Below are 27,471 nucleotides of genomic sequence, written 5' to 3'. Positions count from 1 at the left end.
AAAGTGTCTGTATAATAGGAAGTGGGGTCTTTGTAGACAGAGCGATGTAGAAATTACATAGATGGGGAAGTTAATACGTACTTTTTGATTGATTAGGTGAGCCTCATGTGGGAACAGGTTGCTAGAATGAACAACTTTGTTAATTTTTTTTCATCTTGCATTATAACATTTTCAATAAGAAACTCATTAATTTGTACTTTTTAGGATTTATTGTAGTGTTTGCAACTGATGAGGGGTTAAAATTTACCCTTGCTTAAGCAAATTATTTCTCCACAGGTAATGCAAGTTCATAGAACAAAGATTTGTTTTCAGGATAACAGTCCAGGTATTCAGGAAGAGAATCTCTCTAGCTCTTTAGAAATTACGGTTTAAATATAGGCAGTATGGCATGGCCAGTTAGCTCAGTTGGTTAGAACGTGATACTCTTAACAATAAAGGTGCCGGTTCAGTTCCCACATGGGCCACTGTGAGCTGCGTCCTCCACAACTAGCTTGAAACAACTACTTGACTTGGAGCTGATGGGTCCTGGAAAAACACACTTAAATAAAAGTAAAAAAAAAAAAAAAATGGTTTAAACTGTAAATTAAAAAAAGTAAGCAATATGCTGATTATATATCAGGTTTACTACTCAACAAAGCTAAAACCCCAATGACTTTTACGTGGTAAATACTTCTTTATGCCTTTGGTTTGAGGGATTGTGATTAAGGAAATATACCATTTAATTTCATTGAAATGATCTCATAATTTAGATGCTAGTCTGATATGCAGTGTAACTTTTTGTCATGTTGCTATTGCAGCACACAGCAACTCATAGGCATTATTTCTAGGGATTCTCATAGAGATGTCTAAGTGTACATTTCACTATTCTGACGTATCTTAAGTTACTAAATTAATTAGCTGAAGACAGTGCTTAACCCTCTTCACCTGTACCACAGACCTGTGGCAGCTACTGCACAAACTTGACTTCATTTTCCATGGAAGTTACTGACCTTGAATTGCAATGGCTGGCTCCCTACACTGCACAGCATCGAAACTGATTGTGAACCTTAGATTATAGAGAATTTTCTATCCTTAAAAAGTTATGGTCAGGAAGCATGTGGAGCGAATAATACACACAATTTCATTCCTCAGTTGTAGTCTCTTCTCATGACTCTTCATCCTGGAAATATGGAAGACTGTAGTGGCCTGCTGTCTCGTTCAATATCTGGAGAACCCTTGTTAAAATATCACACATAGTCTCACTGTTTCAGCGTTTCTAAGGGACTCAGGTAGTTTACACTACCACACAGCTACTGGTAGCCCCCTTCAGCTCTTGTTTTAAGCTTGGAGTTTTGGCTAGAAACTAGCCCAAGGGACTGGGTAGCTTGAAGGCTTCAGTTCCTTTATAGGAGGTCTGATGACAATTAAGTTCGCAAACTCATCCTAGAAAAAGTGCTACATACCTCACTGCTGAATATCAATCACTATGGTCACCTCCGAAGTACTCCCCTTGGGACGCTATGCACCGATGCCAGCACCTAGCTTACCCTTCAAAGCAATTTTGGAACTCTTTTTCTCATCAGAGCTGTTGTCGTGTTACCCTTGATGTCCTGAATGTCATCAAAATATCTTCCTTTCAGTATTTCCTTTATCTTCAGGTAAAGAAAGAAGTCATTGGGGGCCTGATCAGGCGAGTAGGGCGGGTGTTCCGATACAGTTATTTGTTTACGGGCTGAAAACTCCCTCACAGACAGTGCCATGTGAGCTGGTGTATAGTCGTGATGCAAGAGCCATGAATTGTTGATGAAAAAGTTCAGATGGCTTTCGTCTAACTTTTTCACGCAGCCTTTTCATTTTCAGCACTTCCAAATAGTAAACTTGGTTAACTGTCCAGTTGGTACAAATTCATAATGAATAATCCCTCTGATATCAAAAAAGGTTAGCAACATCGTTGCAATAAGTTCGCGAACTTTATTGTCAGGCCTCGTATGCTGAAGAATGAGAAGCTAAGCTAGAGATAACTAATTTCTTATTTTCCACTGTCAGAGATGGAGTATTTTCAAAACAGGCTTGGTGTTAGGCGTCTGTGGCATTCAAAGACAGGAAAAGGAGGTTGAGGCGGTGAACGGGGCGCTGTTTCATTTGGTTATCCTCGAGATTAGGGATAATTCTGTTCTTGACAATGTCAGTTGTTCCAAAAATGCTCTTCTTCAATATGAGGGAGGAATAAAATATAAAGAGACTCATGGAGCCAAAATTGAACAGTGTGTATATTTTAATATTTCTAAAATTGGGTAGGAGTCTTTCTTACCACTTGGCATCTTAGAATGTATGAGCTATGTTAAATAAAAATTATAGCACCTTACAAATTTAGTAGTTGAACTAATATTAATAAGTTTTGAAGCCAAAAATACCAGGTAAGAACTGAAAACCACACATATATTTAAGTTTTTTTTAAATTGAATGGTGACTTAATCATGGGCTGGCTACGTGCTGTGTATAAAAGCTTGCCACAAATTGTGTATATCATTTGTATGAAAAGTCCCTTTATTTGCAGCAATAAAATAGAGACAATCTGCCTTCCAGAGTGTGGGAAGCTCTAAAGCCAGACATAGTTGCACAAGTTGACACAGTTGGAATTCCTCAATTCTGGTTGATAAATAGTAAAGTCTTAGCTATTCAGAATCATAGCAGGTAGTTGCTGACTGTGTACAGATCATTGAAATGCATGCGTGTTGGCAACTCAAACAGCATGGCGTTTATGTGAATGAGTTTTAGTTTCTGGAATGAAAGATTGAGATTTATCTTTGTTTTCTGATGAATATAATTACCCCCAAATAATAATCCTTTAAACATGTGTGTATCTTCTTCAGAGCCACTTATGCATTTTTATTATGACCATTTGTGTAAATATGTAATACACCAGCAGTTAAAATAGTTACATGATGTAGATAGAAGAAGATCCATAAGAATGGGGGATATATATTTTTTAAGAGTGAGAAAAATGATAAATAAGAAAAGGAAGATTGTGAATGATTTGGTAAACTTTTTATTTACGACTGAGCTAAGCCCAGTACGGTAGAATTGTAGGTGGGAGAGGAATGTTTATTGCAAGTGGTATGGAAAGAAAGTTGACGTGGACATGGGGGGGCTCAGATTCCAGCTCTGACTCTGTTGCTCGGATAAATCACTTAACCTTGGACCTTAGTTTCTTCACCTGTAAAAGGGAGATAATTAGGGTTCCAGTGAGATAAGGGGTATAAATATGATTTGAAAAATCCCCTCTTGTGTATTTAGGGTGGTGAGATGTCTGCACGAAATAAATTTATTGGAAAAAAAAAAAAAAAACACTTGGAATTTAAATTAGAAGAAAAAAGTATCAAAATACTGTATCAAAATAATGTATCTTGCCAAAATCATCATCTATTTTGATAACTTTAAAATGGGGTGAGGAGTGGGCTGTAGAGGTGCACAGTGAAATCTGCATGTTACAATGCAGTTTTCCTGAAATAGACTGAAAAATTGCTGTAGTGTTTCCAAATGGGATAGGGCAGCAGAAAAATGAAGTCTGTAAACATGTGGGAGAATAAGTTTATTGAAAACAACTTACAAACAACATTGTGTAAATGGAGAATAATGATCTTTGTGCCCTTCCTCCCTGGCAGCCCAAGCTCGACCCTGTTTTACAGTGTCAGTCTTTTGTTTCTTTTTGGAGGAATGAGGCAGCGTGCCAGTGTACTTCACATCTTGTCCAAGACAGAGGCTTATGTATTCGCCTTTCAATTACTATTCATTATAAAATATTTCCAGTCTTTAAGAGGATATTAGTCATGTTGCTATATGAAAAAATTCTTTGGCCATAGCCATACTTTTCGTGTATAGCCATGATATTACATGATATTATACACTTTCGTTTGGCCAAAGAAAAGCAATAAAAATATGATAATGCAAAGCCAAATATGCTGTCACAGTAAACATAGCCAGCTGCTTAAGCTGGACCCATATTCTAAACTAGTCATTACATTTGAATTGTGTTCAGAAAATTTTTGGAGATTCATGTATGCTAGCTTGTTTCTTTGCTTGGTTCAACAGATTTCATTATGGGGTCTAGGAATGTTTTCTTTAAGGAATACTGGAATGCAGATATCTATTAACCACTGAGACAATATTTTGAAGTTTTAGTAATAATTTCAATCATTGGAGGCAATGTGAGTGTTGTAGAACTTTAATGTTGTATAGTGCTAAAAAACTGATGGGAAACTGCACTTAAGTAAATGGTAAACTTACTTTAGGAGTAAAGTCATTTTGACTGTAATGATGTTTATCGTCACCTTAGTGTTTCCTTGGTTAACAGTCATTTTGGCTGCATTACATTTGCTGCCATCATATAATGGTCGTTATCTTTTTAGGTCCTGAGAAGTAGCTTAACATAGGTCTAGTAACCAAGCGCCCAGAATAACATGCCTTTTTAGTTAATGATTTCCTCCTGAAAAATAATAGTAGATATAATTATGATAGTTTATCAAGCTCTTACTATGTGCCATGCTGATTTCATTTGGTCATTATAACAATCCTATGATGTAGGCATATTAATATTATCTTCATTTTACAGGTAGGTAAATTGAAACTTGAAGTTAAGTAACTTGTCCACATAGCAAAATTGAGAGTTTAACTAGTAATCTGACACCAAAATTCTTGCTCGTATCATTTTCTTTTTGTTAATGGGACTTCTTTGTATTAGGAGAAGCTGCAAGGAGATAAAAATACACACTAGCTCTCTAATGATTTAAGTTTGTGGAACTTTTAATTTTTTTTTTTTTTTTAACTGCATGCTCTCCCCATGAAACTTGATTAGACTACCAGAATCTTATTTAGAGTTGGATTTCTCCTAAAGCAGTGCTGAAATTTTAGGTCAGCACCTAAAATACCTGGGCTGCATTTGTTAGCTTCCACTGCTTTGCTTTTTGCCCAGCTTGCCAAAAGATCTTAAATGAAAGAACCTTCTACCGTTCTGTCTGGCTCCTCAGATCTCATCTACTCAATTTTATGTCCAGATCATTAGGTATGTTTGTTGGCTGGGGCGGTGGTTTACCTCTTCCTCCTAGCAACTTTTATAGCTTAGAGGCAAGTCTGCCTCTAACCACTTGCCTTCTTATCTCTAATTGCTCTTTGCCAGTCCTGGAAAGGCCTTAGTTTACCTTTCCTAAATACATACTCTGCATTCTTGCATTCTATTCTGTTTATGGACAGCGCCCTATTTTCAAGGCCCTATGCTGGATGCAATAAAGACTGGAGACGGTCTCTGCCCTCCACGGGCTTTAGTGTTTTGGTGAGGGTTATGGGACTTAGACACAAATAATAATAAAGATTATAGGGTATGTCTATGGACATCCAAAGGGAGATAAATTATAGTAATGTAGTACTTCTCAAAATGTTGTATCAGAGGGGAAAATGGACATGGACCAAACTGGCTGTCTCAATGGAAGTAACAAGATATAAATTCATATGAATTCTGCTTTACCCACAATATGTGCATTTTAAAAAATGTAAAACAGGATAAAACTACTTAGCTTCCCTTCCCCAATTTTCTGATAAAAGTTGTAGCACCAGGAAGATACACTGAAAGAATCCATGGCTTTCTGAACCCCTGGCACATGGCTGTGCACGATACGGCATGTCAGTATTTGGCATCTGAAAATCACCAGATGCCCTGGTGGGGTTATTTAGGGTGGCTTTCAGGTTAATGTAGAAAGGAAGGTTGTAAAGGCTCTTTAAAAGTACTAAAGGAAGCTGTATGTATCATCTTCAAGTATAACCAGCTGCTCTTGTAAGGGATGATGTGGCTTCAGGGTGGTGCTGTGAGTACTTCTTTATTTGAAGACGTTTAAAGGTCAGAGCAGAGGCAAAGGGCCGTGTCCAACATAGAGGATAACTAAGTGATGCTGAGAGAGTTAAAGTTTAGATTGATTTGTTTGGCTGGAATATTGAGAGTGCAAAAACAGTTTGAGAAAAAAGGTGGCCTAAAAAACAGAGGGGAAAGATAATATGCTTGCATTGCTTAGTAGGTAACAACTAACTTAGTGTGGTGCTTTAAAAATGGAAATTAAACTAGTCAAATCATGGTTAATCACAAATGTATTTGGCATAGGATCCCAAGAAGGGATTGATAGTAAAAGGAAGTAAGTTTTAAGAGTTTACAATAGGCTGTGTGATATGAAAAATAAGGTAACGCCAAATGCTCTTCCAGAGTCGTCGTCTTGGGTAGATACCTTGTTTCTCCGAAAACAAGACCTAGCCAGACAATCAGCTGTAATGTGTCTTTTGGAGCAAAAATTAATATAAGACCCAGTATTACATTACATTACATTACATTATAATAGACCCAGTCTTATAGTAAAATAAAACCGGGTCTTATATTAATTTTTGCTCCAAAACATGCATTAGAGCTGATTGTCCGGCTAGGTCTTATTATCAAGGAAACACTGTGGGTACTTCAAATAGTCAGGACAAAAGGTGGGTTGGAAGTGAGGCTAGAATACTAAAACACTATCCATTACTGAGCCTGTCCATAAGAGTTTAAAGCGTAGATTCCCAGGAAACTGGGAAATGAGTGGTTGGGCTAGGGACGAGATCGTGGGTGGGAAGGTAGATCAGGAAGTCCAGCAAAACATGGCAGGCCATCTCTGTGTTGCCAGGAAGCTTAGGGAAAGTGCAAAGTCCTTCTTCATGTTGGGTAATTCAGTATTTTCTAGTTAATCCAAAAAACGGCAAGGGGTATTTTAGGAAATTTTGCTTAGACTTCTAGCATCCAAATTGAAACGACCACTTAGGAATTGTCTGCATATAAATACAGATCATACTTTTTAAAAGAGAACAAGTGTTGAGGTGTAACAAGGTGGCTAAAGACAAACCCTTCTGAGAGAAAGAGTGTCAGGAAGAGACACCGCAAAGGAGGCACAAAAGAATGCGTGCTAAGGCAGGAAGAGAACCGGGAGAAACTGCAGTGAGCCATTATTTCCATACCCACCGCTTTACTCCCTACCCCCTAGCAAGTTCCCCCGCCCCAGTAGGAAGATGGGTGGTTTATTTCATCCTTTGAACTTTCTATTTTTAACTTGGGTTGTAGCAGTAGTGAAGTCTTTGGGGTTTTTTATTTTATTTTAATTTTTATGGAATTTGTAGCTTTGTAGAAACTGTGGATAAAATTGGGCCAAGTCTTGGTTCCTGTTTGTTGTTTTTAGGCCAGAATCTTCTGGAGCTGTTTGCCAGACACATATCATTTATGGGATTACAAACTGTTTGGTCTTTGTTAGAGGCCAGCCCACTATTTATATTCACTGAAGATAGTAATTTAATACATAGATTAAATATGTTATGCTTATAATCAAAGTATTTCATCTTCTGCCTTTGCCATCATAATAAATAGTGGTTTAATAATTAACATTTGTTGAGAACTCGTCTTTCAAGTTCCTGTTCTGTACTAGCCACTGTGCTAAACCAGTTTCATGTAATATTCATGACAGTGTTGAAGGGATTCATATCTTCCTTTTGTACACGAGGAACCTGAGACGCAGAGAAGCTAAGTGCTTGCTCTAAGACATTGCAGTAAGTGGTGTCCCCTGGATTGATGTATATTGTCTGTCTGACTCTTGCGCACAGTCTATGACATGACATGATTCTAAAGAACGACTTCTTCCTAGATCTGAGCACATTTCATCACGTAAGACTTTAGTTCATCACTGAGAACTGATGCTTTGACTTATGTTGCTTGCTCGAAGGGTGGATATATCCACTGCAAAACAGGATGTGGAAATAAGACCCTGAATACATATCTGGTATAGAAATGAAGGAGGCCATCTAAAGCTAGGCTCATTTGTTTTACCAACTTTACAGTGACTCAACACCATGTTGTTACATCCTAGAATACACAGCAAGTTAATTTGGTAGCCGGGAGTAGTCTGTGCTTTTCCAGGGGCACGAAGAACAGCATTAGAACTGTTACCTCTGAGGTGACTGTCTCCAGTGACGTCCTGTGGACATGGCTATTGCTGGATGGCAGTATTGCTCAAGCCTTTCGAGGAAGGAGAATTCCTTGATTCCATTACAATAAGTCAATTTCACTTCAGCTCAACATACATTTATTGAGTTGTTACTAGTACCAATTTTGTCCCAGACCTTCATGAAGATTTTTCTTGAATTGTTAATATTGGACAACAATTATTTTCTAGCCATTTATGTAACAGAAAAATAACAAAATGGGCATTTAAAAACTTGGTTCACATAAGAGCCATAGAAATGATTTTTATCGACAAGCAGTATTCACTGTGGTTTTTCTTATGCTTTGCCACACTGAGTGTTCTTTTCCTCGGACTTTTCTCCGTGTAGCAATCTGACGTTTGTAGTTCTCTGAGAAAACACTAAAAACATAACTGCAGGTATTAAGAACCAAGACTCATTTGGTAATTCCTCAATATATTCTGCTGTGTAAAGTACATTCATTAAGTCAAGGCTTGCGATTGATTATACTCATGTGTGTTCCCCGTACCATAAGCTTTTCGGTACTTTTTTTTTTATAGTGGATGCTTACATTATGAACATGTTGGTAGTTGGTGTACACTTCTCTTTCTCTCTCATCCCTCTGATCAATTTTGTGTGTCAAATGAACTCAAAAAATCTGGAGGCTTTGATCGAAATAAATGATAGAGATTTATTCAAGGGTCTTGGAATTTGCAAACTGGGAACACAGGGAGAAACGCAGAAGTGTTCCAAAGAAGAAAGAAAAGTTAGAAGTTCTTACAGTAAAAAGTACATCCTTGAGAATGATCAATTCTGCATTCTTAGCCCTAGATTGGTCCAAAATGTTATCAGTCAGATGCCAGGCAGTCAGGATGATAGGTGCGGGAGGTCTGGCCATGTCCTGGTGGTCTGGATAATGGTTGTCAGGTGAATGTATACATGAGTCCTTCAGGGGGTAAACAGGTGGCCTGGATACATGAATCCTTCAGGGGATAATTAGAGGGTTACCTGGAGCTACCGATGTATATCTAGGTGTTAACACAGGACTGGAAAGTTAAAAAAAGTTGAAGTTCCCAGGCTAGTTAGAGCAAGAATGGAGTTTTTCCTCATGCCTCTACATTCATTACATTAATAATTTTATCAGTGTGGTTAAAATGACTCCATTTTATATATACTTTCTCTTCGCTCTTTCCTCATGTGTTTGCTTTCTATTGGGCACTGAGGGCAAAGAGAGATGAAGAAGAATATACCTACCTTCAGGAAGCTTAACACCTAGGACATTATTCAGCGATTTTGTGGGAATAGAAAGTACAAGAATAAATGTGTATTTCCTTTGACTTTTAGCATGATGTTTCCTGATGACCATCTAAGGTCATTGCTGCTAGCTTATTCCATGCTAATCAACATGGACTCTCTTGCATATAGTCCAATAATGGAGTGTCACTGTCTTAGAATGTATACAATAGGTAAGGGATTAGGTAGATGTTATTTAAAGTCATCCCCCCACCCCCCAGTTTTAAAGCCCGATATTTTGGGGGAATTAGCTATGGTATGCATTCAAAAGAGCATCCAATTTGGGAAGCAGAAGACCTGTCCAGGTTGGAGTCCAGGTCTTAGACTCTGGGCAAATTAAGTTATTTAACTTTTCAGAGCTTCTGCCCTCATAGCTTTGTGTGAGAATTAAGAAAAATACATAAGAACTTTGAAATAGTAAAACATCTTACCAACACCATTGCTACCGTTATTGTAAACGTATACCAAAGCTTCTTGTAAATAGTAAAACATCTCTGTTATTGTTTTGGAAAGTGGATAACCCATGTTATACAAGTTGCTGAAAAAGCTGCATTAGGGGCTTGCAAGATTATGAATGGGAAGGAGGGAAGGTGAAAGGCATCCAGAAGGTTGTAGTATTTACGCACCTTGCAGAAATTTATGGTTTCAACAATTGAATTCCTGTTGTATATAAGATATGGTGCTGCTGTGAATACTTGGTGGGTAGTATTTGCAGATGGCAAAGTTTCCTACTTTTAGTGCACTACTTAAAATAAGGTGGATAAACCAGGATTATGGGTAACTAAGTGGATAAAAGGTAAATTAAAGGAAGTACAGCAAGAGTCACAGCATATAGTAGGAAGTGTAAAGAAGGAGATGACACCAAGATGGAAGGGATCAAGAAAGGCTTTTTGGAGAAAATGGAGGCTTGAGAGAGATGGTGAAAGAGAATATAGGCGAAGAGGATAACTCAAGAAGGTGGAATAACAGTACAAACAGAGGTACAAGAGACTGGATGGTTTGTTTCTGGTAATGACCAGTACCTCAGCTTGGTGTGAGCCTTGATAGATATGGTTGGATATGTAGGTGGAAGCTGCCTTTTGGACGGTTGGGGACATTTTCTTAATTTGGTCTTGCCTGGTGCATTGTCATACCTTTCAAGTCCCTGATGCCATTGATTCCTCTGAGAAGCCTTCTCCGTGCAGTCAAGCAGAACTGCTGTGTCTTCTTATTTGCTATTTATGTGCAGAGTGTATGGCAGCGTGGTTAAATGGGGATTCTGGAGCTAGGCTCCCTGGGTTGACATATTTACTAGCCTATGTAGCCTTGGGGAATTCACATAAGCTCTCTGTGTCTATTTCTTTATCTGTAAAATGGGACTGATGATATTAATTTATGTGGCTGTTGTGAGGAGTAATGGTTTAATTTACCTTATGAGCATGAAAAAGTATCAGTCACACAGTAAGTCATATCTGTGGTGATAGTGTTACTAACCGCTGTTGGAGATTTTATCAGTTGACCTCTGATATGATTTATTTACATGCTTCATGCCCCTACTGGACTCTGTCCTTCAGGAGGGAAGTATATATCCTGTTTTCACCTTTGTATTCTCATTGCTTTGTACGGTCTCCCTTCTGCATGGTAGTGTGAAGATGATAATTTCACAACACGATGGCTGGATAAATTGCTCCTGAGAGCCTTGCTTAAATCTAATTCCCAGAGCAAGTGGATTTCAGGAAGTACTGCCTTATACCAGTGGACTGGCTGGTTGTACATGTTCTGACATAAATACAGCCAACTTCCATAGCTGACATTGTAAAAAGTAATTCCATTGACACTTCTAAAGTAACAGGTAGACTCCAGCTCTTAAGTCTGTGTGTAAGAAGAGTTATAATTAAACAGTTATTGTTTTGTATTTCTCTAATGAAATGAAGTTTTAGTATTTCATTGGCATCATTTAATCATGGGTGCTACAGGTTAATTCTTTGATATAAAAATATTACTGACTAAGCAAAACCCAGTGTAATTTCTTCCAAATTATAATGTGAATACATCCTATGCTTACCTTGTAGGTTAGGCAAATGGAAAGCATGTGATGTGGGTGGTACTTGTAGTGTCTTTACCAAGTACAACCTTGCACGCTGGTAAATGTTATTCCTCTGCCTTCACCATAGGATGTGGCTGTGATGGCTCTGACTGGGATCTTTTTCTTCTTTGTCCTCAATTTCTAGTAACTTGGTAGAAATAGGAAGAAAGAGACACCCTTGCCTAAACCAGATTTCCTGTTTGTAACATTTTATTCACTTGATCTTTCTTTTTGTCTTTAAAACATTGATTCTGTCATTACATAATTTGATACTTTAGAACTCAACAATAAACTTTAAAACTTGAGATTTTACATTCAAGTTCTATATAATCACATGTTAATTTTATTTAAAAGATTTTAGAACCAGTACATTGGTTTTGTGTATCTGATCATTGCTTAGAAACTTTAGACAATTAGGGAATAGTATGTTTCATGTGGTTTTAAGTCAGTGGGAAGTGTTGTGTTTTCCATTTCAGAATTGCACACTCAGTAAGAGACTGAGCCAAGATTTAAAGCATGAACTGGATTCCTCATTTTGTAGCTCGGTCAATATTACTGCCAGAAAATATCATAAGTGCTTTACCTTGACCTCATCATTAGTTTGGTTTTTTAGAAACTAAGAACAAATAAAAGGAAAATCAAGAATCCAGAAACTTGAAGTTAAAAATAAGTTATATTTCAAACCTCCCCTTTATTTTTGGAATTACCATCTGAACTAGTTGAGAGCCATATTTTCTTGTATAGTGCTTTCTCATGCTTCTAAAAGGACTATGAAAGGGTAGTCCAGAAGAGAGCACAAAGGAGCCTGATTAAAGTTAGGTCAAGAAGAGAGTCTTTGTGGTTAAAGGGAGGAATAAAAGAACTAGAACCTTCAGTGAAAGCAGCTTTTTTTTTTTTTCTTGGTCTATTTATTGCATGCACAAATGGTCATACAAGTTTTTACTTTACATATTTAATTTGTCTGTTTAGAAAATTATTTATATTCATTTTAGAAAACTTAGAAAATACATTTAGAAAATTTAGAAAATTTAAAAAATGAAATAAATGTCACCCATTATTTTACAAACAAGAGTGAACTACTTAAATTTTTGTGTGTGCTTATTTCTATTGGTGTATTTTTTCCATTTGTATTTATGTTTAGACGTAATTAGTACAATACCAATTGTATATGGCTTTTTATCCTATTGATTTTACTTAGCATTGTAGTTTGAGTTTTTTTCCATATCACCAAAAATTCTTAGTGAAGAAAGATTTAAAGTAGGGGAAGAAAAAAAGTTTTCTTTAACTCTCTTAGGGTTTCTGGCTGGATCTGTCTGGAAATTAAACTGACAAAGAGAGATTAATAGGAGAAAGGCATACATATTTAAGTTTTACTGACATGGAAGCCTTCATAGGGAATTTTAGGCACTGGGGATATAGCAGTGACCAGATCAGTACAAGTTCTTAACTCTCATAGAATTTACCTTCCGGTGAGATAAGCTAATAAACCAATTAGCAAGTGAGGATCATCAAATGCCTAGCAAATCCGTAGGAGAAGATAACTGTATTCTTTAAAACACTTCGAAATCACTGGGAGAAAACTACAGCTGGAATCTGCTGTCATGCGGAGGCCATTGGCTCTATGGGAAACACTGTGATAACCTGCTAAGGAGAACAGCTTGTCGAGAAGCTCAGGTGTTTGGCAACCAGCTCATTCTTCCCAATGTACAGGTGAAGAAGGCCACCGTCCTTCTCAATCCTGCAGCTTGCAAAGGCAAAGCAAGGACTCTATTTGGAAAAAATGCTGCCCCGATTTTACACTTATCTGGCATGGATGTGACCATTGTTAAGACAGATCATGAGGGCCAAGCCAAGAAACTCCTGGAACTGATGGAAAACAGACGTCATCATTGTTGCCGGACGAGAAGGGATGTTGCAGGAGGTTATTACTGGAGTTCTTCAAAAGGCAGATGAGGCCACCTTCAGTAAGATTCCTATCGGATTTACCCCACTGGGATAGACCAGTAGTTTGAGTCATACCCTGTTTACCGGAAGTGGAAGCAAAGTCCAACACATTACAGATACTACACTTGCTATTGTGAAGTGAGAGACAGTTCCACTTGATGTTTTACAGATTAAGGGTGAAAAGGAACAACCTGTGTTTGCAATGACTGTCCTTCAATGGGGATTCTTCAGAGATGCTGGCATCAGAGTTAGCAAGTACTGGTATCTTGGGCCTCTGGAAACTAAAGCAGCTCACTTATTGAGCACTCTTAAAGAGTGGCCTCAGTCTCACCAAGGCTCTATCTTGTACACGGGACCTGTAGAGAGACCTCCCAGTGGAGTGGAAGTGGTCCCTCCATGGCCCTCTTTGTACAGGATAATATTATGGAGGCTTGCGTCATACTGGGCACAACCACAGGATGCCCTTTCCCAAGACGTGAGCCTGGAGGTCTGGAGAGATGTGCAGCTGTCCACCACTGAACTGTCCGTCACCACACAGAACAGTCAGCTTGACCTGACAAACACAGAAGACTTTATGAACACCTGCATTGAACCCGACACTGTCAGCAAAGGAGACTTCGTAATTATAGGTAAAAAGGTTCAAGACTCCATCCTGCACGCTGACGGCACTGAGTGTCTCCAGGAGAGCCAGTGCACTCTGCTGCTTCCTGAGGGCACATGGGACTCCTTTAGCATTGACATTGAGGAGTATGAAGCGATGCCCGTGGAGGTGAAGCTGCTCCCCGGGAAACTGCAGTTTTTCTGTGATTCTAGGGAGAGCAGATGCTGCAGAGCACAGCTCAGTGAGCGGGCAGGAGGAGAAGAGTGTTGTGAGACTGCATTTTAGGCCCCAGTGGGGCCAAAAGGGACCAAATGCCTCACCTGTCCCCAGTGTTGTCAGCGGATCCCAAGGGCATTTTCATGACAAGTACCTTTGCCCTTCTCTCGCAGTGCTTCCCAAAGTGTGCTCTGTGCCACCCGCTTCCCATTAGCGCACGCTTTGCCGTCTGTGTGAGTCGATCCCGCCTAAATAGGATTTTCCTCAGGCTACTTCAAGAAAATTCTCACACTCAGTATCTGGAAAAGGGCTACACCTTGTTATCTGCCCAAAGTGCAAGCACAGTGGCCCCCAAGGACTTCCGGGAAGTGCCAGGCTTCCCGATGGTGCTGCTACTTTGTGAGTTCTGATTACTTAGCTTGTTTCCGTTGTCTGCTCAATCCAGAAACATCCGAGAAGTGTTTCCCTCTTCCGCCTTGGCTGAAACACTATAGTATACCAGTTTGTTTGTTTTTTAAGTAGTGCTTCTTAAATGTTGGTTTGCATGAGAACAATCTGGGGTGCACATTGAAAATTGAGTTACTGGGGGCCCAACCTAATTAACTCAATCAGGGATGGAGCCCAGGAATCTGTACTTTTTTAAAGGGCAGCCACCGTCCAGAGGTGACTACAGCCTTACCTGGACGCAGTGGTGTAAAGCAGTGGTCCACACACTATTCTGCTCACATACTTCCTAGAAGTAATTTGGAAAATCATGTTTCCACTCACACTTCTAAGTTGACAACTAACATTTTTCATAGGAAGAGTTGCCAAAGTATGTACTTTCTGCTATCCTGTAAATATTGATATTTTAAAATAAAACTGTTACTTCACTCTTTTAAACATATTCAGTGTAATTTAAATACATAGCAATCTGACACTCATCCATTTACAAAAATAAATAAGTTCTTTAGAAATTGAAAAAAAAAATAAAAGGACTGTGAAAGAATCACTCACACATTCGTGATTACATCCAGTGTTGAAATAGACACCCAAGTCTTACACAGAAACACTGACTAACCAGGTTGTCTCTGCCACCGCGTGATTGCTGTGAACAAAGGGAGAATTTGAAACTGCTATCAATAGACTATTTTCTTGAGCAGTTTCCAAGGATATCTAAGATCTAACAGCTGCCACCTAAATTCCTGCATTTTCACCTTTTCCTCTCTTTTTTGACATGTTCAACATGGAAAATAGCCAACATATTTTAAGTGTCTAACTGTATGTCAGACCCTGTTCTAAGTGCTTCAACTCACTTACTCCTCCCAATAACCCTGAGAGATGGCTTTTGTTCCATTTCACAGATGAAGATACTGAGCCGAGCTGCAGAGAGGTTATGGAGCTTGCCCAGAAGCATGCCACTGATTGGTAGAAGCAGGAAGCTCACCTGAGTAATCTGCCACTAGAACTCATACTTGTACTCATACTTGGCTGTATTGACAAGGATAGCTTGTAAACTGGGCTACTTACTGTGTTCCTGTTTGGGGATGGCAATTATTATAGTGCATTCACTGTGATCTCTGAGAGAGGACAAAGCAGCTAACCATTCTCAGTCAAGGAGCAAGGTCACGGGAAGCAAAGCAAAGAGCAGTGTAGGAAGAAATGGTGGGACATGGGGGGTTGCCAAGAGTTCTCTAGGACAGAGCTTCCAGATAGCTTACTGAGTTTGAGGGGAAACTCGGAGGAGCTTGTGATGAGGAGGTGAGAAAAGGAAGGGTTCCTAAGCATTCTGATCCACTCATATAAGCTCCCTCCCTTCTCAACTCTGCTGTGCAGAAATTGCATCTGTGCCTTCAAATCCAGTTCACCATAAGGCCTTTATAGTGTACATAGGAAATTAAAGGGATGTTAAATGGAATGCTTTTCCCAAGTCTTGGGGACAGTACCCATATACAGCTTGGTTTAAAATTAGCCTGATGAGTTTGCTTTCTTTGTCTTCTCATAACATTTGATGTAGGTATTATGACTTCTCTATCCTTAGAGCTGGGTACTCGTAGATAACTGCATACTTTTACGTGGTGCCCGTCTGTCTGAAGGGCCAGTCAGCTTTTCCACCTTTATGAGCTAGACTTGAATGATAATAATTGAAGCCATTTATTGAGTTGCCTACTGTGTACCAGGCACATCTTCGCTGAGTCTCTATAACAACCCTGTGAGATAAGTGTGTCTTCTCTGTTTTGTAGATAAGAAAAATGGGCCTTGAGTAGAATGTGTCCAACGCATCACAGCTGATTGAAGTATAATTCTGATAAAGCCTTTGTTTTGCTCATTGACTAATAATTCACTAAGGAGGCTCTCTTCATCTTTCTTCCTGAAAGCCCAAAGCAGAACCATTGTTAAGCTGATTGACCCTTTCATTCTCTTAGATTGAAAGGACCTCTCAAATAGATTAGAGGGTCCCCAAATTTTACCCCTCTTGTGGGAAAAGGTGTTAATCTACAAGTAGCATCCTCTTCTCAGTGCATGATTTATTTATTTCAAACAAGATTAAAAAGACAAAAACTGAGTCTCTTATGTGTTTATTTTGGTGGTTACTTTTTTACAAGCCTCTCTGAGGCTTGAGGTCTGTGGTCTTCAGAATTGTCAGTGGTGTGAGGATGTTGGTGAATTCTTGATTCACAGTGGTGAAAAAGATGACCTTCATATTTGGAGACCGATTTACTCATGAGTGTTTACTTTGATAGGTACCTGGGCTTGGAGTTTCATGAATGGTGCGTTACCATAAACCTACTTCTTGGGACCATGTCTAGGCATGGGACCATAATTGTTTTCGTGCAGAAAAACAAATTCTAACAGTTGTTAAAATGCTAAGGAAGACAATCCAGGACTGTTGCTACAGGTGTCAAGAATGTTGCAGTAGAGTGGAGAGATCAGGCTCAACTCTGTGACAAGAACAAGTGGGAATTCATAGCCAAGGAGCAGGTTAGGGGTGAGTGTTGGTGGGTGGGAAATTATTACGAGGAGACTTCAAGTGTAGGAGGATTTTTGGTGAAGGCAGGCCAAGGACTTATGTATCAAAGCGGGAGGGTGAAGAATTTGATCCGATATCCAGGGTGGGCATTTTTCTCTAAATTGACTTGGCAGGATTCTTGCTAAAACAGGGCTTTGTAGGCCCAGTGAGGAAGGGGAGCCAAGATAGAGGGCCTAGTCAAGAAGAGAGCCTGACTAAAGATTGATGGAGAGAGTCTTTGTCAGGTCCTATTGCTTGACATTAATGTAAGGGTTCAGGTATTAGACTTGAACCCATGAGAGGTGTCATTCAATGAAGTGTGGAGTGTATTCCAGAAAAATACGTTTTCCTACTGCTGCCAACTTCCGTGGAAGGGTTGGCATGGATGAACAGAGTAGCTCTGAGAGGTGGGACCTTGAAATCTTCCCTGATGCTGCCCTGTCAGATTGATTTATTTTAAATTTTATTTAACAGACTTAAATAGTACTTACATCCCAGGCTCTGTTCTAAATAAACTCTTTGCAAATATTAACTTAATCCTCAGAACAGCTCTATGAGGTAGTTATGTTACTGCTACTCACTTTTTACAGATGAGGAAGCAGATGCCCAGAGGAATTAAATAATTTGCCCAAGGTCATGTTGCTAGTTAAGTGGTGGGACTGGGACTTGGATTTCAACCCAGGCAGCCTGGCTCCAGAGGCTACATTTTTAGTCGCTCTGTTAGGTTGCATCCCAGGCTTTTGCCTCCCAGGGATGTACTTTTCATTATCCTGGGCTTTTCTTTATTCTCTCCAGGAATAAAGAAGAATTCATCTTCTGGATTTAGTCACACTCTGGACTTTGTTCAGACTGAAGTCAGGATTGAAGAGTATGTTTAGCTTGAGGTCTCCTATAAATCACAAGATTATTTGTAAACAACCTTCCAGGTGGCCTTTCACCATAGAACGAGATCAAAACTAGTAGTTAATTGGTAAAAACGTATTTCCTGCATACTCCACAGTCTGTGTAGAATAACATCAGGGACACTTTCTAATCAAAGGTTGGCTGGTTCTTTTTTTCTTTTTAGTAGCAACCTCAGTAGCATTCCTTTTTTAAATTTTTAATAAATGTTCTGTTTATAGGGAATGAATAGTAATTCTTTGATAAAGGCTTTGGGAAGTTGGCTTCCAGAGAATACATGACTGGCATTAAAACTTTCTTAAAAGGACAGATCCCCTTTAAGCAGAGCAGATCCAGTTCCTAAAATATTTCTTCAGTAGTTACTTTAAATTCTGCTTATATTTGTCAAACTAGTATGTTAAAGGTTCTGGTTAAAATAGTATTAACATCAAAGTTATATACTATTACATGTGGAAACTTGAGTATTCCATGGTACCTTTAACTTGTAATTCTTTTAACTTTCAATTACAGATCTGTCTATGGCAGTACAGAAATTTTCCCAGTCACTGCAAGATTTCCAATTTGAATGTATTGGTGATGCTGAAACAGATGATGAAATTAGTATCGGTGAGTACTACTGTTTTTCAGTATCCTAAGTAATAATTTTAAAAGTTCTACTTCAGATATTGATTACATTTGAAATCACATAGATTCATTCACCCAAATATTAAACATGGAAGATATTCTGACTTTGATGAAAGTAAAGGGCAATTTTTGGTTACTGTGGAAGAGAATATTATAAATTGTTCTAAAATTGAGCTCCATGGTTCTTCCATAAGGAAATTACTTAATCATGCTTTAATTCAGTTCAGCCCTTTGAGAAGATGTGGGTAACAATGTTTGCCTGTGTCTCAAAGGTAATTATTCATTCAAACTAATCTATACTGGGAATCTGTTATTAAATATACAAGGTACTGGTTTAAAATTTTTTAAATACTGATTTCTCTTTTAACATGAGTGTTTGTTTATATTGGGAAAACAAAGCAGTCATCACATATTAAACTAGTATTATTGTAGGACACAGAACATTTCTGGGGATCAGGAGACTTGAGCCCTAATCTGACTTTGACATAGTAATTGAGCAATCTGACCCAGAGAAAGCCTGCCCCTTCGTGAATCACGTGGTTTCATTTTCCCTAAAGTGAATAAGTTGGATTATGTGATCTCCGAAGTTTTATCTGTAGGTATGTGAGTTTTTACTGTTTGAAGATCAGATTCATGTAACATTCTTCCAGATTTTAACAATTCCTACTTGCCAGTTTGTAGACATGGAGTCCATTTGAAAGCTGGTGTAGAGACATATCACATAATCAGAAGACTGTATAAAATATGTGTGTACATTTTAGAGAATAATACTAAGTTTGCTCACCTTCCAGGTATAGAAATAGGATATTATTACCAGTATCTAGAACAGTGACTCCCAAACTTTAATGTGTGCATGAAACTCCTGGAGATCTTATTAAATGCAGATTCTGATTCAGAAGGTTTCGGGTGGAGTGTGCAATTCTGTATTTACAACAGACTGGAAAGTGGTGTCAACACTGCTGGCCCCTGGGCCACACTTTGAGTAGCAGACATTTACGACCCCTGACATGGCCTCTCCTTCCCCTGCCATTTCTTCTGTAGTTTTTTTATATGCATTTTTAAATCCTATGTTTTTATTATTTTTAAAAACCTATGTAGCAAATCTAAACCTAGCTGTGCAAGGAAAGGGCAATATTGTCTTCACAAAAGAAAGTCTCTCAAGAGAAGATAAGCTGAATGAGTTTCTGATTCATTGTGTGTGACATTGTTTTAGTTTGCTTACATTTATGAAGGTTTCTCCTGGAGAAACCTTTGGGCAGAGTGCAGACTCCTTAGCCAAGCCGTTTCTGCATATGAAATTTGCATTACACATACATCATTATGGTCAAGTTGGCAGTCTTTCAGAGGAACTGTGCCAGGTGCTTACTTTATTAGCTTGCTCCTTACAGAGTGTTAGTTACTCTTAAGGGGATGTAGACGTGGCTAGTCTCTTGGGATCATGAATGACTCCTTCTCTCAGTTCTCTGCTGAAAGGTGGGTAAGCCGTGCTTGTCACGAGGCTGAGGTATAGTTAGGGAGCCTTTAGGAAGAAGGGAGAGGACTACCACGGGGCTGCAAGCAGCAGGACGCCTTCCTCTTAACAGGATGAAAGGGAAAGGACAACATCAGTGATCATGCGCCACCGACATTTGGAACACTTGTTGTCATTTTCTGTGCCACTTCTTGACATTTGTCATCAGTGTCTGGCCCCCAACACAGACTTTGTAATACACACTTAGCCAGACAAAAGCCTAGATTATATTACTAAAATATTAATATCCTAGCATTATTATTTAGAAAAAAGGAAGAACACTCACGTAACTGCAATTATTTTGACTTACTAATAAAACCTGCAAATTCCAAGAAGGCAGAGGTCAGATCTGTCTTTTTTTTTTGACCATTTTAGCTTTATAGCAGTTGACCCAGGGCTTGACTTATGGTACACCCTTTGTTAAATTGTTGAATAAATGACAATTTTCCTTATAAACTTTAATTTTTTTTACTTACGTGTATATTTTTCTAATAGAATGATATGTGTATATATATATATATATATATATATATATATATATATGTACATACACACACATATATAATTTGTTTTTTTCTTTGTAAAGAGGATTATAGCAAATACTTCAAGGTTTTCATAGATATTATAATTTTTAGTAATTTCATGACAAAAATATTCCATCAGATTCATATACATGAATTTACAAAATAATCTCTATAGTATATTCAGGCTCCTTCTAGTTGGTCTTTTACTTGTTATTAACAGTATAGTAAACATACAAGGTGTCATCAAAACTACGGTGAATGTTTGAATTAAAGCAAAATTATTACAGTAAAAGACACATTGCCATTAATCTCCCTCAAAACACTCCCCCTTACTTCGAACACTCCCATCCCATTGTTCTTATGAAGCAGTTTATGAAGCAGTTCTGGAAGCCACTTTATGAAGCAGTTCTGGAAGTCCTCTTTTGTGATTGTCTTTAATTGCGCTATTGTGGCTGCCTCAATGTCTTGAATCAATTCAAAACATTTACCTTTCATGGACACTTTGACTTTGGGGAAGAGCCAGAAGTGCACGGTGCCAGATCCAGTGAATAAGGTGGATGAGGACACAGTGTAATGTTTTTATTTGGCAGAAATTGCAATATCAGAAGTGATGTGTGACATGGAGCCTTTCCTGTGGGATCACAAAACACGGTGTATGCTGCTGCCGAGTGCCATCCAATGGAAAGGCAGTCATCTTTAATACGGGCAGCAGCATGTTGAACCTTAGTAACAGTGTGTGACAAGTTTCAACTTGTTTGGTGCAGTCAGGTGTGAGCTACGGTTGAGAGAAGGTGTGTTTCAAAGTGTGCCGTAAATCATCCTTCATCATAACACAGCTCTGTGTCACGTTACTTCTGGTATGGCAATTTCTGTCAAATAAAAACATTACAGTGTGTCCTCATCCACCTTATTCACTGGATCTGGCACCATGTGACTTTTGTCTCTTCCCCAAAGTCAAAATGATTCAGGGCCTTGAGGCAGCCACGACAGCTCAACTAACGACACTCACAAAAGAGGACTTCCAGAACTGCTTCAGAAAGTGGCAAGAACGATGGGATTAGTGTTTTCAAAGCGAGGGGGAGTATTTTGAAGGGGATGAATGGCAATGTGTCTTTAACTATAATAATTTTTTTAATTTAAACATTCACCATATTTCTCTTAATTTCTATTCATATCTCTCTTAATTTCTGTTATGCTTCTTACTTAAAATATCTTTTTGAAGTCACATGTAGTAACTGCTGAGGTAGGGTTTTTTAATCACCATGTTATGCAGCTTTCCAGGGAGATTGATGGTAGGTGATTTCCCCAGCTTGTGGTGAACTTGCTATCTCTGCATTGGGCTGCTTGTCTCCACTTTGGCTAAATGGATGTTGTTGTTTGGCTCTTGCAGATTAGATTTGAAAGGTGTGAATTGATGAGTAGCTGAAGATTTAGTCTATGCAATGAATATTAAATTAAATTCTGCTTAGAGGACTTTGAGGAGTTAAATCGAGGTGAATACTATGTAGGGGTAGGTGTAATATTGTTTGTTACTTTTAAATCAGGAGACTTATTTAGCTCTTATTACTGGGAATCTGACTTAAACATCAATGCTTTGTTAGGGAAATTTAACTTAGGTAAAAAGTCTTATAAACAAATTATTTCTGAAACAACTAATGTGAAAATATACATGTGTTCCCATATGCTCACCATCCAACACTTTGTATCCCTTTCCAGAGCCTCCAAGTGTAGTCTAAACAGTTAAAAATAACTATGTATGTAGTAAAATAGTAGAAGACTTTAAATTCCTAACATGGAGGGCATGTGAGGATATCGCAAGCTGTTGTACCAAAGACAGTGCTCCAGGAATGTGTCCCTGAGACTAATGGGTGAGGCTGGTGTGTTTGGAATGCAAGAATTGGCCTTACCCACGTTTGTCACCTTCAATTCTACATAGGAAGGTACAAAGTTTCAGTAGTCCTTAAAATAGCTTATTGATGCTCTAGTTTCAGCTTCTTTATTTAATAAGAGAAGGAGGGACAGCTGTGACTCTTAACTTTGAGTAATAGCCACAACATTCTCAGCCAGAGTAGTCTTGAGATATCACCACTCAAAACAATGACTTACCAAAAAACAAAAAAAACAACAATATCTTTTATAAGTGAGCAATGCCAGTGCAAAATAATTTGTGAAGTCAAGACATTTGCAGACGTTCTGTAAATCATGGTGGTGGGAATGGGTGGAAGGGCAGTAGTAAGACCAGTGATATGTCTGCTTTCAATGTGTTTGCAGTACTAGGGTGAAAACAGATTCTGAGTCAAGTAATGAAAAGAAGGTGCTGTTACTGTATCGATATAATTACCTAATTAGTGGAAGCTGATCCAGGAGTTTTTTTTGATGAGTAGGCCTATGACTGGCCTGTAAATTGGCCTCATTCTTCAGCTGTCCCCTTCTGCTCCCACCTTTTTGGCCTTGTGCTTGCTGGCTTTTTTGTTTGCTTTTTTGGTACCAGTGAGATGTTGCTGGCTTGGAAGGAAGTAAAATAGAATAGTCGTCTGGGATGCAGTGGGGAATTCCTGTGGCTCAGAAAGTGGGTTAGTTGTTTCCAGAAGTAAAGTCCAAAGCAGGGCAGCATCCCACACTCTCCTTAACATTCAAGAGTAGCAAGATGTCATGGTTCCTCCTTTTTCTAAGAATGAATGAGCTGTAGGTGAGCTTTTGATGGCTCCCTTTTATCTGCCCACTGCAGCACTGGCCTAGTGGGAAGCAGCTTCAGTCCTTCCAGTCTAACTTCCTACAGCTGCTCTAATTGGCCACTTTTTAGACTGTTTTAACTTTTTGAACTGAGTAAAGACATTGAGTTAGGAGTAAGTTAGGAGTTGCATAGCTGGGGCTGTGTTTGGGGCTTCGAAATTTGTGGTGTGGGGGAGGGGAGTGATTGCAAATTGGTGTAAGACTCAGTCCTCCAATAATTACATGGGTAGACTAGATACAAAATATACCATTATTTAACTATAATTACACAGTAATATATATATATAAATGCAAAAAGAAAATGAATGCATCAGTCCTGGTGCATGCAAGTGCATGGGAGGGAATCAATTAATTCCAAAGTGAATCATGGACCTAGCCTTAAAACCTTACTAGTAGGAAATAAAACTCTATCACCACAAGGAAAAAAAATGCAATACTGTTCCTTTGAAAATAGTTTATACTGGTTCATTTAAACAAGTAGAAGCTCAAAGATATTACTGTGAATCTGCCTATGAGACAGGTTGTTTTGTCAGGTTAATTTAGCACATGATAGTATGGGATAATAAAAGGCTGTAAATCTTAGTGTGTCACATTCAGAAATTATGTCCAAAGCAAAGCTGGGTGTGGGGACAGAGTCCCAGAGAGCAGTTTCTAGGCTCTCGGCCTCACATGGAAAGGTGCTGGCTCGGTTATTAGATGGCCATCAGCTGTAATCAGATGGCCATCTGCTGTGGATGGGTGGCCATCAGCTCTTACCAGTTAGCCATTGGTCACTGATATAACTGCCATGGCTAAACTAGCAAGTGTGGATTGCAGCTAGCAAATGCCATTAGCAAGCGCGGATGGTAGATTGCAGATCGTGTGGATCCTACTTCCTGTGTCTCGCCCGGCGGCCAGGGAGAGTGGGGTGCAGGAAGACCCCTCGTTGGGGTACTGGCAGATGTTTGCTTTTGTGTCTTGATTAGCCGCCATCAAGAATATAGTGGTATGAAACCCTATTTGTGGCTCCATTGTTTTTACTTTTTGGCTTAGCCATATCCTGCATTCTTGTGTGGGGAGCGGGAGCTGAGACCCTGCACTACACATCGCACCCGAGCAGGGTACGGTGCCGGCCAAAGCTCTCCGAAGGGTGGTGGAGCAGTTTGTATGTATGAACACTCAGTCTCAGGAAGCCTGTGAGGAGCAGCTGCCAGAGAGCTGGACCCCCGTGGAGGGGTGGGAAGACATGGATAATTCTGCAACCAGCATAGGCCAGAGAAAGCGAAGGTCGTTGTGACCATGTGGGTTGGGAATTGCTTGCTGAGGCAGCCCGGGTGCGGGACTTGTAGTCCCCGGTGGAAACGCTTGCTGAGTCCCCGGTGGAGGATGAGGGTGAAGTTGAGGTCGTCCCTCACCCCCAGGTTGGGGAGGACTTGAAGTCTTCACCCTGCGGAGAGGGCACATATTATGAGGCCAATGCACAAGCCTGGTAAATGATTGTGGACTATAGGAAATTGAATAAGGTGATGCTACCTGTGCATGCTGCAAGTGCCTTCCATCCCTGATTTGATGGACTGCTTGACTGTTTGCTTGGGAACGTACCACCATGTAGTGGAACTAGCAGATGTTTGTTTCCTGTGTCTCACCCGGCCGCCAGTGAGACTGTGGTGCAGGAAGACCCCTTGTTGGGGTATTGGCAGATGTTTGCTTTTGTGTCTTGACCAGCTGCCATTGAGAATATAGTAGTATGAACCCTGTATCCATGACTCCATTGTTGTTCCTTTTTGGCCTCACCATATCCTGCGTTCCTGTGCGGGGAGCGGGACCAGAGACCCTGCATTACACTGGGGCATGTAAATTACTGTGCCTATAATTTAAAATCACTTTCTAGCCAACGTCTTAAAAGAAGTCTAGATTTTTTAAAAAATTGGATATTGTTAATCAAGCTGAAGTAGTGCCAGTAAAAATATTAATCATTGATAAGAGGCAAAGCTTGTTCATTCTAGGTAGTCTTGGAAACCATTGGAAAGTCCAGTTGCAGTTGTGTGTAAACAGCTTGTGTGATGGTCTGTGTTAACTCTCAGGAAAGTCTTGGATGCTGTGAACCTTGCACTTAGGAGATTAAACATTTACCAAGAAGGAGAGTCAGTTTGCTAGTAAATATTTTAGGTGGGGACTTCATTCCTTTAGACACACCTAAACAGAAAATTCCTGTGGTGGAGACAGACAACACACAACACTTCTCAACTAAAGTTATGTTCCCCAACACTGAGTGGAGAAATGAGGCCATCAATTAGGTAATTCAGATCAAAATGTTTCATAATAATTGCCCAGTTAGTTTTTTGACATAACTAGTGTGTTCCTGTTCAGGTATTTAGTCTGTTTGAATGCAGATATGCAGATATAACAATACTGATGGTTAGTGTTGAATAGTTCTTAAAATGAAGAGCATGTTACATCTTAAAAAAAAATAAAAACTTTTATATGGAAATCTATATACATATTGTACGTGTACTGACTGATAGATGGATGGTAAGTTGAACCCAATCCAAGTTTTGAATATTGGGTTGCCTGGAGAGTATCCTGCATTTGGGAATCTTTTCTGTTCTGTCCTTAGGAGAGTATGTCGAAAGGTGAGACAAATTTAAAATAGTCACATTTCAAGTCATAGGGACTCTTTTGTGGCTTCCTGAGCAAGCAATAATTTGCTCAGGTGCAAATATTTGTTTGATTACCTCTTCTAAGCTGGGTGTGTGTTAGTGTGATATAATAGTAAAGTGACTTAACCATGAGCCTGAAGTCACCTTGGTCTATAGATAGAAGCCTAGAGTGATCACTGATACCGTGTTTCCCCTAAAATAAGACCTAGCCGGATAATTATCTCTAATGCATCTTTTGGAGCAAAAATGAATATAAGATCTGGTGTTATTTTACTATAATATAAGACTGGGTCTTATGTAATATAATCTAAGATAAGACCGGGTCTTTTATTCATTTTTGCTCCAAAAGACGCATTACTGCTGATTGTCCAGCTAGGTCTTATTTTCGGGGAAACACAGTACCTGCTCAGAGGGTGTGAAGTAGAAGAACTTTTTTAAAGGAGTGGTTGGAAAAATTGCCTTTATTTTCCTTGTTAGAGAAATTACTGTGGGGAAAATGTATAAATCTTTTGCCAAGTAAATCCATTCAATTTGAGGATGCATCTGGTAGGTCCAATGGAAAAGTATTATTTGATCCAGTTTTCCAAGTGATAAATCAGGAATATAGTTGAGGATGGGATGTATGGCACACAGCTTGCTTTATGTGTTTTGACTTGATCCCTATATAGTATAAAAACATGCTGAGAGCCAGTAACCTGTGTTTCAGGTTTAAAAAACAACACATACAAAAAAACCTGGTATGTTTATAAACCCAGGAAATACTCTTAAAAGATCATAAATGATTTTAGCTAAACAAGAGCTTGTTTTCTTCAACTCACACTAATAAGATTCAATTACTAACCTATTTTATTATTAAAGCTTCTGTAAAGATTTTCTTCAGAATTTGGTTATGAGCTATGATAACAGATTACTAATAATTGTCTAATGCTGTTATGATGTATAAGGTAGAATGTGGCCAAGAAACTCTTCTTGGGCATTTCTTAGGAAAATGTTTGCAAACCAGAGACAATGCCATTACTGACCACAAATGAAGTCTTTGAAAAGAGACCTATGATTTTTATTAAATTCTAGGAAACAAATTACCTTCTCATTTACTGAATCAAAAGAAAATCCATCAGTTATAACCGACCCTCATTACAACCCACTTAAATGTGGTTATATAAATCAGGAAGTCCTCTATTAAATTGGAACCTTTCCAAATGCCTAAGTTGTTTATACAAATAACATTTTCTATTGAACTTTGTAGAGGAAGCATATTTTACTGTTTAATGACTCTCAGTTGGACAATTGAATTATTGTTTTCCATTTTTTTACCACCCTTATTTTTGCACCCACATAGAAACCACCCACTATTAAGGATTGGGACAGCTGAGAAAGTTGCACATTTCAGGTGGAGTTCCTCTCTGAAAAAAACACCACTTACGAGATGTTTTCATCA

At 38.9% G+C, this 27,471-nt stretch overlaps 1 protein-coding gene and 1 pseudogene across 1 annotated transcript in view; both read left to right on the top strand.

Annotated features, from left to right (window-relative positions):
• LOC109452616 (acylglycerol kinase, mitochondrial pseudogene) overlaps positions 1-14,143 on the top strand; it is a 42,914-nt pseudogene extending 28,771 nt beyond the window's left edge.
• ARHGAP42 (Rho GTPase activating protein 42) overlaps positions 1-27,471 on the top strand; it is a 253,545-nt gene that overhangs the window by 50,521 nt on the left and 175,553 nt on the right. Inside the window, exon 2 of the mRNA XM_019741698.3 lies at positions 18,514-18,609. Within this exon, the coding sequence (XP_019597257.1) occupies positions 18,514-18,609 (96 nt within the window). The remainder of the gene's footprint in view (positions 1-18,513; positions 18,610-27,471) is intronic.

The sequence above is a fragment of the Rhinolophus sinicus genome, chromosome 14 (assembly GCF_057876585.1).
Source record: "Rhinolophus sinicus isolate RSI-liver-muscle chromosome 14, RSI-T2T, whole genome shotgun sequence".
NCBI lineage: Eukaryota > Metazoa > Chordata > Mammalia > Chiroptera > Rhinolophidae > Rhinolophus > Rhinolophus sinicus.
This window is presented reverse-complemented; position numbering and strand designations above follow the sequence as displayed.